We start from the raw sequence: 14,090 nt of genomic DNA, 5'->3' as shown, positions 1-14,090 counted from the left end.
GTCCTTAGTGTGGGCGGAGGTAGTGAGAGCTGAAGTCGCTGTCACAGGTAACGGGAAGGGTCCAAGTGACCCCCTCCCCTCCTTGAGCCGTCGGGGCTGGTATCCGAGGGGAGCGACTGGTCTCCCACCCCGGGGCGTCTCGTGTGTGTGTGTGTGTGTGTGTGTGTGTGTGTGTGTGTGTGTTGGGGGGTGGCGGTGGGGATTGTGAGGCGGGAGCGAGGGAGAGAGGAGGGGCGGCCGGGGGAATTTCCCCGCCTCTCTTCCTCGTTACATAAATCACCGCAGCCGTGGCAGTGGCGGTACAGCAGGGAAGTGCACGGAACCCGGGCGCAGCGTGGTGGCACTAGACACCTCCCTCTCCCCTACCTTTCTTTCTTTCAGTTTTTTTTTTTTTTAAACCTCCCCCTCTTCCTCCACGCTCGGGTGACTACCCGGGCCTGGCAGCCGGGCCGCCACTCCTCCTCCCCCCGGCGCTGCAGCCCGCCCTCGCCGCCGCCAACGCCGCCCGGCTGCGCCCGGACCCCGGGGAGACGAGAGCTTCGCGGCTCGCGGCCGGGACTGTAGGCTCTGCCGCCGCACGGCTCGCGCAAGCCAGGCTGCGGGGACCGCCACCGCCGCTCTCAGAGACGCCCGCCGTGCGGCCGGGACCTTGCGGGCGTCCGGGCTGCTTCGGGCCGCCCAGAGCCCGCTTCCTCTCCCGCCCGCCGCCGGAGCTCGGCGATGGTGGCCGCCCGCGCTCCCGCGCTGTAGCCGGGCGCCCCCTAAGTTTGGGAGCCGTGGCGGCGGCGCGGCCAGGAGTCGGCAGAAGAAGAAAGTTTTGCCGGCAGCGCGGAGCGGGCCCTGCGCGCACCTCCGGTTGCTGCGCCCCCGCTTCCCCGCTCCGGGTGCTCGCCCACGGGGAGTAGGGGCAGGCAGCATGGCCCGCGGGCCGGAGGAGGAGGAGACAGCGGGAGCGGCCGCCCTGGCCGGCCGGTGCCGGGACTGGCCCCGCCGAGCTGGGGCCGGGGCGCGGCGGCCGCCGCTCTGGCTGCTTTGCCTGGTGGTGTGCTGCCTCCTGGGCGCCGTGGCCGATGCCGACTTCTCCATCCTGGACGAGGCGCAAGTGCTGGCGAGCCAGATGCGGAGGCTGGCGGTCGAGGAGCTGGGGGTCGTTACCATGCAGGTAAGTGGAGCCTTTCGAGCCCCGGAATTTGCCAGACATCCTGCCTTCCTTCACAGTCTAGACGCCCGTCTCGTCCCCCAGCACAGGTCTCCTTGACCGTGCACCTACCCTCTGGTAAGCCGAGCCCCCTTTTCTGCCCGATTCCTTCTGTCCTCTGCACAGAACCCCAGTCAACACGAATTCCTCTTCCACACAGGCTTCCATGCACGCATGTACTCCCATTCTCCTCTGCACAATCCCTTGTCCTTTGCACGGCACCCACTTTCTCTCGCATAATCCGCGTCTGGAAGCACCCGCTTCTTTAATCTGAGTGAGGATTCTCCGTTCCTTGCATCTCTTCCCTTAATTTGCACTCATCCCTCCGCAGACTTTTCACCCGCCATCCCTGCAAACTCCCCTTTCCTCTTTGTGTAGCCATCCGAGAACAGCCGACCCCGCCTGGCTGGGATGATCCCCGGTGGCCGCCGGTACCGAGGCGCACGGGTGGGCGCGGGGAGAGCAGGCTCCACGGCGTGCAGCTGCTCCCGGGGCCGCCCGGATTCCCCGCCGAGAGCGACCCGGGACTGGGCGCTGGGCTCCGTTTCCCCGCCGGGTGGGTTGGGGGAGGGGCTGGCCTCGCCGATTCCTCGTAGATTCCCGACTCCTGTCCTGTGTAGGGGACGCTGTTGCTGCCTGGGGTTGTGCGCTGTCTGCTGTGAGATTTTTAGTGTGTGTTTGTGTGTGTATGTTTTGGAGGGAGGAAAAGGAGCAAAGTGAATTGTTTACCGTGTGCGTCCTTCCTAGAAAAGGAAGAGGGTCTTACCGGAAAATTGCCGGTGGCTAATAAGAAATCTTAAAGATTGTGCTAATAAGCAAGAGTAGTAAAAATCGCTTACAGCAACCACCTGGAGATTCTATCCTGTAGTTGTTTTAATCTACTTGGCCGGAAAGGCCCACTCGATTAGGATAAGGTTGGACACGGCATTTAATCTCGGAAACTTGTACCCTCACATTCTTTACGTAACATAACATCATTCATTTGTGTATTCTGACAACGATAAAGGTAATGAGGAAGGTCTTCGAAAGAGCGAAGTTGCCAGGGATGTGTTTGGAACAGGTTTCTCATTTCCCGTGCTTCTGAGACCACCCCGTCCACCTCCCACCGAGAGAGGTGTTTTGGGGTTCAGGTTGTCATGAAAGTTTAACACCCCTCTCCCCCAAAGGCTTCTCCCAAGATGATACAGTTTTCCTAAGGCCAGGTGCGCAGACTTTTTTCACTGTAGTGAAAGAACATTGGGATTTTTTTTTTTTGAAGGGTGAGGTGAGGTTGAAAAATGGAAGGTTTGCTTGAAAGGTAATTTTAGATTTATTTGCAGACACCCGGCCCTGAAGTGCAATAATCGGATTTTATACATTTGCATAATAATAGATAAGCTTTTAAGTAAGAAGTATCATTTAACTATCCTTTACTATGGAGATCTTTCAGGTTCAGACTCAGCTATAATTTTTTCCATATGTGTTTTCTGATTTTTGATGATTGCTGACAGTTCTTCGGAGGAAAGTGACTTTTAGAGGAGATGGAAGTAAAATGTTTGGATAAGATTGAAATTTTTTCTTTTTCAGTGTCTAATGTTTCAATTCAGAGCACAAATAGAACTTTTTTGTTTGCCGCATAGTGGCACCTCTTTTAATAAAGGAGATTTAATATGTTGCTGTTTGAGACTGTTCTTGTAGGTTCAGCAGGCATATGCTCCCTTTACCCCATGAGCAGGGCTGAATTGGGATCTTGGGTTGTTTCCTGCCACCACCACCCCCCTCCCTTGTAAGCCAAGGACTTGCTTTTTCTAAGATGCTGACAGCAGTTTTACTGTTTCTCACCCGATCCTTGACAAAAGGTGAAATCGGATCCTAACACATTGTCATTCAGGTAGGGATCCAAAGCAAATGTAGTTTTAAAAGGCTTCCCTGATGAAAAGGAGACACTTTAGAAAAAAGCTCTGATCGGTGGGGGGTTTGTGCCCAAATGGCCCTTTTTCTCCTCCCAACTGGCCTCTTTCTAGCACCTTGGCAATCTCATTGTGGAAACCGGCCTCCTGCGGACTGGGTTTTGTCGGCAAAATGTGAAGTGGCTTCTCTCCTTTTTTGAAAAGGAAACACATACAGTATTTAAATTCCTCTTCTGGAACCATACATTGATCTGCCACTTGCCTCCATCCTGGAAAATTGGGGAAAGAGTCTCTTTAATTTAGACTGGCAGCTTTTGCGGGGAATACTTGTAAAAATAAAATTTAATGCAGGTTAGAATTTTGGCCCTTAGAACAAAGGCTGTGAGCCTCATGTTTTGTTTCTCTGTAAACCTTTGGGATTTTGTTCACTGAGCCTGAAATGACATCGGTTTAGTTACCTACAGTGCAGATTATGTGGTCTTTCCTATTGCAGTGGTGGATTGTAGAGATGTGGTGCTAATCCCTTCCCAGGCTGCCTCAAGTGGACCTAAAGGTGAGCGGGGTCAGACTTCCCTATGCAGATTGGGGGGAGGGGTGGATTTGTGCAGAGAGGAATGGCCTCCCTTGGTTAAGGGATTGACCACTTTCATTTGACCTTGACAATTGGAGTACAGTGAAGCCCTTACAGGGCAGTATCTCATTTTATGGGATACTTTCTTTAGGTCAGTTTATATGTAAAAAGCCCGTTTTCAAACTTGTAAATTGCTTCTGCTGAAATGCTCCAAATCTTTAATTTTGAGAAATTGCAAAGTAGCCTTCAATCCTGGTCCATTGTTTTGCAGCCTTTGGAATGGCAGCACATGACGCTCACGGACGCTGCCAGAGATAATTTTACAAAAACAAAAAGCAGCCAATCTTTCAGTACTCTGAAACGTAGTGTTTGTGTTTGCTGATAGAGAAGATGGTCTGAAAAGCAGTTCATCTTAAAGGGTTTCTTAGAAAGATTTTTTTAATGGAAGCTGCCAACTCATGATTTTTGTTGTTGTTCCTTTTTAGTGGTGGAAAAAAAATTTTTAAAAAGTCTTTAATTGGTTTGTGCCAACCAGTTTTGCCAGTGCCCTGGGGAAGTTGCCATTGGATACTGCCCCCCTGGCAGGAGACTTCATACATCATGGGTAAAAGTAAAAATTCTAATCACAGACTCCTTGGGAAGCTGGCAGGGTGAAGCCATCAATGCAGCTATCTGGGGAGCAGTGAGAGGCTGTGTCCAGGGAGACTTGCTTCTGCTCATTCATTCGTGTGCCAGGTTTTTTCAAGCAGCATCCTGGTGGAGAAAGAACCCCACATTGGGCTACTGGAGGCCTGGGGTCTGGCTTTGCTACTTATAAATTGGATGATCTTTATCTGTAAAATTAGGGATGATGGTTCTTCCTAGAGATTTCCCCTGGGCACTTAATGAAATAGCAGATGTGAAAGCACCTGTTAATTGGGGCTGAAAAATGTTGATGGATGATATTTGTTCTTTTTTTTCTTTAACTTTTTCTTATTGTGAAAAACAACATATGCAAAAAAGCAATAAATTTCCAAGTACATTGTAACAAGTAGTGATAGAACAGATTTTAAAGTTTAGTATGGGTTACAGTTCCACGATTTTTCATTTTTTTTTCTTCTAGTTGCTCCAAGACACTGGAGACCAAAAGAAATATCAATATCATGATTCAGCAGTCATACTTATTTGTTAAATCATGTCTTCTCTGTTATATTCCTTCTTCTCTATTTTTTCTTTTTTGTGAAAAATAACATAATTACAAAAACAAATTTCAAACTATATTGCAACAATTAGTTGTAGAACTGATTTCACAGTTTGGTATGGGTTACAATTCCACAATTTTAGGTTTTTACTTCTGGCTACTCTAAGGTACTGAAGGCTAAAAGAAATGTTAGCATAATGATTCAGCACTCATACTCATTTGTTAAACCCTACCTTCTCTTTATAATTCCACCATTGCCTTTGATCTCTCTCCCACTCTTTAAGGGTATTTGGGCTATGCCTGTTCTAACTTTTTCATGTTGGAAGGGGCTGTTGATAATATGGGATGGGGGGTGGAACTAGTTAATATTCTGGAAGGGCTGGGCCCTCTACATTTCAGGATTTATATGATTTGTTCTTAAATTGATAAATGATGATTAATTGCTTAGTGAGCACAGATCACAGTGCTTAGGCAGTCAGGTATGGGGCAGGGGTACAGAAAAAGATTATCTAGCCCAGCTCCTTTAAGGAAGTTATAACCTGGTGGAGGAGGTAAGATCGAATAGGTAAAACAGTTAAGTAACAATGTCTGCTTAATGGAAGGCATATCTGGCTTGGGAGTCATTTCACCAGGCACTTACAAGGCCCATTTAACATTATATGACAATGCAGGCTTCCTAGCAGCGAGGGCTTGGCCCACGGCCAGGGTGCCCGCCTTGATGTTGGCTCCAGCGCAGCTTGGCTAGGCTGGGCCGTGGCCCTGTGAACTTGGCAGACACGCCAGCAGGTTGGTCAGACAGCTGCTGGAGGGGGCCTGCAGGGGGTTCTTTCCAGAAGGGGCAGAAGAAATACCCAAAGCCCAAACTGTGGCCTCAACTCCAATTGAAGAAAGCAGCGAGGACAGATCTGACTTCAAAAACTGAAGGGCTCAGCCAGGGCAGAGGTGTTTCCTGAGACTATGGAGCAGTGTTGTAAACAGTGATTGCAGCTGATGGAGAAAGGGCAGACCTTCTTTATATATGCCGCAGAGCATCGATATATATCGTTCATCTGTTCTTTTTTGTTTTTGTTTTTTTGTATGCTCTATGGTGGGAGTCACATTTCATTCTTTTTTTCATGTGAATATCCCGTTATTGCGGCAACATTTGTTGAATTTTTTGTTTGGTTGGTTTTTTGGGGGAAGTGCAGGGGCCGGGAATCGAACCCAGGTCTCCCGCATGACAGGCGAGAATTGAATTCTACCACTATATTACCTTTGCACTCCCTGTTCATTAATTTTTGCGTACATCCAACAAACTTTTGGGGACCCTCTTCTCTATGAGGGGATTTGGGTTAGACCAAGCTGGGGACACAAGTTGAATCAGGCCTGGCCTGGGCCCTTCAGCTCTCAGCTATCAATGGCAAAAGACCCCAAAGAGGCGTTATTTTACAGGGAGCTGCCGAGAGGCATACAGGCATTACCATGCAGTGTATTAGTGCAATGTCAGAGGTGGGCACAAGGCATTATGGAAGAGCAGAGGATATGTCCAAACACAGATACTAGTCATGATAGCAGCAGCAGCCTCAAACATGAAGATCAACCAAACCAGCAATTCATCAGACATCTAATTCACTTTGGCAGCACTGGGCCCCAGCGCAGGTGTATCTTATACCCAAATAGGAGGGCTGTGGCTGTCACTCCTGTACTCCTCGATATGGTTTCCATGTCTTATTTCTTTGACCGTCACCACCTAAAGCTTCTGCAGTTGTTGAACATAAATGTCTTGGTGACTCTGTTACAGCTTCATGTTGATGTAAAGTCATGTTTAGGAAAGATTTGTATTTCTCCCTAAACCATTTCCCCCAAATTGGGCATGATGCATGATTTAAAGTGATTTGAACATGTCCTTATGCAATATGGAATGTTTTAGGAAAAGAAATCACTTGCATTTACAAATAATGTGGTTTGATTCTGTGCCCTGCGTAAATATAAGCATTAATGGAGAAATTGCTGCTTTACTGTCCTGAAATTGGCTGTTTGGGATAGAAAAAAAATGACCATTGATGAATGAATCTGGGTTGAGCTCAGTAAGGAAGACCCCCAGAAGGAGCATGTGGTGCGACCTCTAATTGTCTCTCCCTGTGGTGCTTCATCTCTCAGCTTCCTCCATACTAATGCCTGTTTGGCAACCTCCCTTGGGCTTATGTTTTTCTTGCCAGTTCTACTTGAGTCTGGAGGAGTTTGGGGGAGGGGAAGATGGTTTCCCAGTTGAGAGCTTGTTGGTGCTATTTCTGGTTGATGCTTGAAGAGTTCCTTCCTTGAGCTTAAGTGGATGAACAGAGAGGAACCTTGCAAAACTCTGGAATTTTAGTATTGCCCTTCACCATGGAGTGGGATTGATTTTGGATCTGCTTGAACTTGGTATAAGAATTTATTGAAATTCAAAATATGAAGGGACAACAGGAACAACAACAATTTTGACTCAGCCAATTAATAACTGTGACTTCCAGCATGTGTTACTAAATCTCTCTGAACTTCAGTGTCTCCATGCTGTATGTTGTTAATGGGGGAAATATATTTTAAAGATAAAGTGTCTAGCACAGGGCCAAGCATAGGAACAGTCAATTAACATAAATACAATCTGGGAGTGTCAGGGCACAGAGCCTGGAAGTAGCTCCTGAGGCTGAATGAAACCGAAATTCAGACTTCAGAACCTGCCAGATTTCAGTGTGGTGGTTGGTCTCAGTCCTCTGTCCAGGGGGTTCCAAAGTGTGGTACCCAGATCTAGGAGCAGGTGCAAGACCATCCTTGGGGACACATGAAGAAAATAATAGGCCTGCTATTCATACTAGTCTCTTCCTAACTTTTTATTATACAGACTTTGAAAACATACCAAAGTAAAGAAAATAGTGTAAGAACTCCCATGTAGCTACACCCACTTAAATAATCATCAGCTTGTGGTCAGGCTTGTTCCATCTCTACCTCTTCCTGCCCTTCCCCTCACCCAGATTGTTTTGAAGGAAATTCCAGACCTCATGTAATATCATCTGTAACGTAATTTTTATTGCATCCTGATTTAATGTCTGTTTTATAATGTGCATAGATATTGGTACTGGAGCATATATTTTATCTGTAACTTATAAATAAATAGAAATATTGTGGAGTGTATATGCTTAATTTTCGTATGACGGTATCTCTGAGCAAAACCATATGACGGTATCTCTGAGCAAAACCATGCTGTGTCTCCACCGCCCACACCTTTACAGTGAGCTAATCCCTTGCCCAGCACCCTCCTCCTTAGCCTTTTAGTTGTAACACCCAAGCTGCTGCTTTGGGGAGCTCCTCTGGGATCCTCTCCTTTATCCATTATCATGCTGCCGGGGCCCCGTTTTCATGCCTGGCTCTCCCCACAAGGCTGTGAAGTTCCTCATTTACGTAGCAGCCTCTCACGGTCTGCGCGCACATATTTGATACCGGACGGACCACGCCGATGACACATCTGCTTGCTCTTACTCTCTTTCCCTTCTGGAGGAGGCTGGAGTGGGAAAGGGACAAGACCTGAAAGCTGCGTATGGGAGAGGAGGGAGGACTGACAAGAAGGAGCTGGATTATCTACAGATCTATCTTCTGATCAGGCTGTCAGCAGTTGTCCACTGGGTGCCTCGTGCTGTATGAGAGGCTGAGAGAGTTCAGGAGAAATACAAGGCCTTTGGTGCCTCCCCTCTGAGAGTTTATGTCTTGTCCCGGAAGCTAAACCCATTTGGATGATTCTAGGCTTAAAGAAATGGTAAAATGTGGGGTAGAGATTATACCTGGGATTCCCAAACTCTAATGTTTACAGGAGTGAGTTAGACAAAATAAGTGAAGTGGGCCAAATTAGGGCCTGGGAAGTGGGGTTGACTTTTAAACACACCGGGTGGCATGGGTTCCGATTGTCGCCAAGTGGCCAAGTGGGTCCAGTCCTGTCAATTTAGGGAAAGCTAGAATTCTGTTTTTTATATGACACTTATTGATTCTTAAAATTTCAGATTTGGGGGAAGAAAAAAAAAAAGAAAGAAAACAACACTATGTGGGCCAAATAAAACATGTCTGCAGGCTGGATTGAGCCGGAGGCCACCAAGTTGCAGTGTCGGATTCGAGTTACTCAGCCAGCCTCCAGGAGGTAAAACCAGTGCTGGTGAGTAAAGGTCATGGTAGAAGAGAATTACTGTTTAATATGAAGAAAAACTTTCTGAGAGAAAAGTTTGGAAATGGATTGCCTTGAAAGATGAGCTCTCCCTGTCATCACTACTTCACAAGTATTTATTGAATGTTTATTTTGTGCCAGGCCAGTGTTAGGCCTAGCATGTCCGTCGGTTAATTTCATGTGTAATGGATGTTACTCGAGAGGACGTACCAGGCGCCTGGAGGAAGTGCATCAGGGATGTAAACCTGCTTGAGGGTGGAGAGGGATTAGGGAACCCCTCCCTGAGGAAATGAAATGAATAGGAATGGGTTAGTCAGAGAGCCGCACTTCCAGAGGCTCCCTGATGAAGGAAAACTTGAGCAACTTCAAGGAATGGACAAATGACTATCAAGTTCAGAGTTGGAAGAGTAAGGAGGACAAAAGGGCACGAGAAGAGGCTGGGGAAGTGGGGAAGGCCAAGCTGTGGGTCCTTCATGTCAGTGGAGACTTCTGTGGCAGGTCCCGAAACGCCTTATTTACACCGGCTCGAGCAATCAAGGAACCGACTGCCTTATCCCGTTGAAGAGTCTGGGGTAAATATTTGGGCAGGGCTGTGTGAGAACTCAATAGCCCGCCCTGTTTCTCTCTCTTTGCATGCCTGCCTTCTTACCTAGGGTCTCCTCTCTGTTTCAAGACGCCTGGCAGGAGCTTACAGCTGTGAGGTAGGAGTTAGCTGCTGTGTTTCCCTGCGTCCTTTGTATGTCAAGGAGGTGAGGAGGTGTGCTCTGGGGAGAGGAGCCAGGAGTCAGGAAAGAGCTTTGGACCTAGAAAACTCTGAGGATTGAGGATTCAAATGCAGGAGCCACCAGGCACGAGGGCCTACCCAGCGTCTCAGTTCTCCCTGCCTGGGACCCACAGCCAGGCTGCTGTGCTGTACCCCCCCCCCCCCCCCCAAGGATGCGGGCTGCAGCCTGGGCCCTTGTCTCCTACCTTGCCCATCTGCAGAGAGAGCTGGGAGGGACCAGAGAGGTGGTTGAATCCACCTGTCTCATTTTTCTGGGAAAAACGAGGTCCAGTAGGGGAGCTGCCCTCTGGAGATCACACCAGGAACAAGTGGTAATTTAGAACTCAGATCTTCACCTCCTGACTCCTGGTTTTTGAACTTTTTCACAGAGCAATGCTGTGCGAGCCTCAGTGTTCCAAGAGAAGGTGGCCTTAAAATGGAAATGTGACTTAATTATATTTCTTCTTTTCTGAAAAACCAAAAAAAATTTTTTTTTGCTTATTTTTTGACGGAAAACTTAAAGCTGATGATCTTATTGACAACAGCCTAGGCTTTCTTTTTTAAAGTTATTAAATCCCTAGAAGTCGATGAGCCATTGAAGAAATAAAAAAATTCTGAGGCTTGCTAGACTGTGGTCAGATTTTTCCTTTTTTAAAGAGCAAATTTACGTGGTCTATAGCGATTTATAATTGTGAACTTGTACCACCAAAGTAATTTTTTATTGAAAAAAACATAAAAAAAAACCTTAGGAAAAACTTTTTGGTTATTTGGTGTTTATTTATTTAAAAGCCACAGGAAGAAATTCTACCTCTAATTTTCAGACCTAATTCTGTACCCCTCTCCTGTGCTGTTTAGAATGTGAAGTTCTTCACTTTTTTTGTTGACAATTGCAAATAGTATTATTACTTTGGAAGAGGTTGTTTGATTTGATAATGAAACAAAATATATGTTGTCTGTATGCCTTTTTACCTTGCCTTCTTTGTTCTAAGGTCAAAAGTAGTTTTTTTAACCCCTACTTCAGATTTGTAGTCAAATGATTTGTGAGTTCATTACTGTTTGAAAAATTCTACTATCTAAATACTAGAGTGGATCAGCTGAAAAGTCACTTGTGGTCCATATTTCTCTGGAAATAGTTTATTTTTTATAATTGTAGAATGGAAGCACTGCAGTAAAATCTTATCTGTTGTATGACACGTCTTCGTTCAGTTCCTACCAAAACAGTCATTTTAAAGGCTCAGTGAGAGCCTGAGACTTTAGCACTTCTTTGCTGTATTCCCCTTGGATTTTTCTATTTTTTTATTTTTGCATTGCAGTGTTTTAAAAGATGCTTTCAGGCCATGGTAGAAGGGCAGTGAGAATGGGCAAGCCAGTGAGAATGAATCTGAATTTTTAATTAGGCTTTGAGTTGTCTCTTCGAAGTGTGGAGACATCATTAGTGATGTAAGTCTTGTTGCATTAGTAGAGACTGACATTTTACTTCAAATGCAGGGAGTGCAGCTGTCCTGTGCAGATAAAAGTTGCCAAGTGTGGAATAGCAAGGTGGATTGGTAGATAATTAGCTGTCCTACATTGCTGCACTGTGGAAGAAGCCTGCCAGTCACAGGCAGGAAGGAGGAATTATTAGCAGGAGAAAATCCAAGTGTGTCATAAAGCAATTTGGAATCACTTCAGCTGTGGCAGAGCTGATAAGGCATATGTTAAGGAAGCAACACAAACTGAGTCTAGTATATGATGATCAACTTTTCTTCTCATTCTTAAAAAAAAAAAAGAAAACAAAAAAACATAATTCAAAAGAAGAATAGCTGAAGTTAATGATCTATAAATTTACTGAAGTACGGCTTCATCAGTCTGCCTCAATTCTATGTATAAAATAATTAACCCAGCTTAAAATAGTCTTCATATTTCCATGTCACTTGAAAATAAGATGAATATTCTATGTGGGAAAACAAAATCACAGGGAAGCCGTAAAGACTTGGCAATTGCTATGCTGTGTGTAACCATGAAAAGATATATAAAGAAAAAAATTTGAAGTATGTTATTTCTCTGATAGAAATGTATAGTATAAAAGGACTGAAGTTATTTCTATGGCTTAATAATTATGAAAAACATAATATACATATGCATGTATATATGTATGCATGTTTATGTATGCCTGTTTATGTATACGTCCATATCCACGTATGTATATATGTGTATATATTTAAACGTCTTTAAAATTTTTCTGTGGTCATCACATTTGCCTCTGAGAAATGAGAAGTTCAGAAAGATCCTTGGGCTTTCTTATCCATCATCAGTCATTTGCCTGTTCACTTGAGATATCTTGGGACAGTTTTGTCCCCTTGTATGGCTCCCTGGGCCTTCTGGTTGGTATACTGGGCTCCGTTGTCTTAATTCCATCCACTTTCATTGATTGGCTTTCGAGAAAGCCAGCCCCTCTCCCGGCAGTCCTGAGAGGAGAAAACTGCCCTTACCTTTGCTGAAAACAGCCTGTTTTCTCTTTACTGCTTCTTCTCCCTACCTGGGCCAATGTTAGTCACAGGGTTTTTGTTGTCCTGGGGGTTTTGGAAAAAGCTTGGAGAACTGAGGTTTTTTGTTGACTTGGTCTATTTGACCAGAGTTGGCTTCAGTAACAGTCCTGTGAAATAGGGGTATTTGCCCTTCTGTAGTCTTGGGGGGACTAGACCATCTGCTGATTGGGAACCAATTGCATTTTGAGAGAGTATAAATTCAAGTGACCATAAAGGAGGCCTGAAAATTTTTATTTGCATGCATGTATATTTAGATAATAATACATGAACAAGGGTTGTAAACAGTAAAGCATTGTACAGTTGAGAGTTATTCTTATAAAGTCTGAGCTGTCACAGGGAAGAGCCCAAATTTATCCACCTCTACAGTCCTGGTATGATTAGCACTAGCTCTGGCATGTGGTGGGGACTCAAAAACTGCCTGGGCCACAATGATTATGTAGCACTCTTGGAACCCTAGACTCTGCAACTTTCTAGTAGTTTACTATTCCAAATTTAGATTTTACTACTTTTTGTTTAAACCCTTCCTTATTTTTTCAAATATCCTAACTGTATTTAATGTGTCAGTTCATTACTTACCAAAACTCTAGACTTACTGAGAAATTTCTTGGTCCTTTACTTGCTGCTAAAAATTGAAAATGTTTCAGATGAATTGAAAGGGTCTTGTATAGTGTCTGATTCATTTGGATTCCAAGTTCTGATGTTTATTTCATGTCAGGGAAAGTCGTATGGTATATATACATTGAGGGCATTTAGCAATGTAAGAAGTATAAGGATTGTGTGTATATTGTGAATTATGGACTCAGAGCTTCTTTATCCAAGAGGTTAGAATTCATTAATTAATTCACTTAACAATGCTTATTGAGCACATACTGTGTGCCAGATACCATATTTGGTTTCTTTGTTTGCTGTATGATGAGGGTCACATTTCATTGTTTTTCCATGTGACTGTCCCCTTATTGCAGCACCATTTGTTGATTTTTATTTTGTGGGGGTGAAGAGCATGGGCTGGGAATCAAATCTGGGTCGCCCACATGGCAGGGGAGAATTCTACCAGTGAACTATACTCCCTCCCCCCCAATATTTGGTTTTCATTTTAAAGTTGTTGGACATAAAAAAGAGGCATAGTCTCTATTCTTATGAAATATGCAGTTTAGTAGAGGAGAAATACATTAAACAAATATAAACTGTAAATTTTGGATAATGTTAAGAAGAAAGCATTGGTTTTATTAGAAAGAGTGCCAGAGAGTTACATAGCAGGCAGGGAATTCATTTCTGCCCTGTTCTCTGTTACCCTCTGGGTGATACCTTGTCCTTCGCTTTACCTGTAATCAGTTGGGGGCAGTGATTCCAGAGGTCCCAGGAGGACATCACAGTCTTCAGACCAAGTGTCTCCCTTTCCTGCCCACTGACCACCACTTTGGGCTTAGCCTTGTCTGGACTGTGCCCTGTTGACACTGTGGTTGGTGGAATGCAAGACGTTGGCGCTACATTGGTTTTTATGCCATTCAAGCCCCACTCCTAGAATTGGGAGTAGGACTGATTCCGTCCCCATCTCCTGCCTGCTCACGTAGTCCAGTGGTTTGAACAGCAGGGAGGTAATATTCAGTGTTCCCCACAATCATCTCCGTCACCATTCTAATACCAGGGAAAATTTTTGATAATTTTGACTAGAGTTTTAGCTATGCTGGACTATTCTCCCTTTTTAAAATTTAATCTGTTATTTATTGAATACCTGCTGTGCCTAATCTCAAGAGAGATATGAAACACATGATGGTATAATATCAGCATAAGTATCT

At 45.1% G+C, this 14,090-nt stretch overlaps 1 protein-coding gene across 2 annotated transcripts in view; it reads left to right on the top strand.

Annotated features, from left to right (window-relative positions):
- The first annotated feature begins 916 nt into the window (after nucleotides 1-916).
- Nucleotides 917-14,090, top strand: part of CACHD1 (cache domain containing 1) — a 222,435-nt gene continuing 209,261 nt past the window's right edge. The window contains exon 1 of one of the 2 annotated variants that reach the window (XM_077120712.1): nucleotides 917-1,162. In XM_077120712.1, the coding sequence (XP_076976827.1) occupies nucleotides 917-1,162 (246 nt within the window). Of the gene's footprint in view, nucleotides 1,163-8,973; nucleotides 8,995-14,090 lie in introns of those variants that run through there. The other variant, XM_077120713.1, reaches the window with a different exon arrangement.

This window comes from Tamandua tetradactyla, chromosome 11 (assembly GCF_023851605.1).
Source record: "Tamandua tetradactyla isolate mTamTet1 chromosome 11, mTamTet1.pri, whole genome shotgun sequence".
In the NCBI taxonomy this organism is placed as follows: Eukaryota; Metazoa; Chordata; class Mammalia; order Pilosa; family Myrmecophagidae; genus Tamandua; species Tamandua tetradactyla.
Note: the sequence above shows the minus strand (reverse complement) of the source record. Positions and strands in the feature narration are given on the sequence as shown.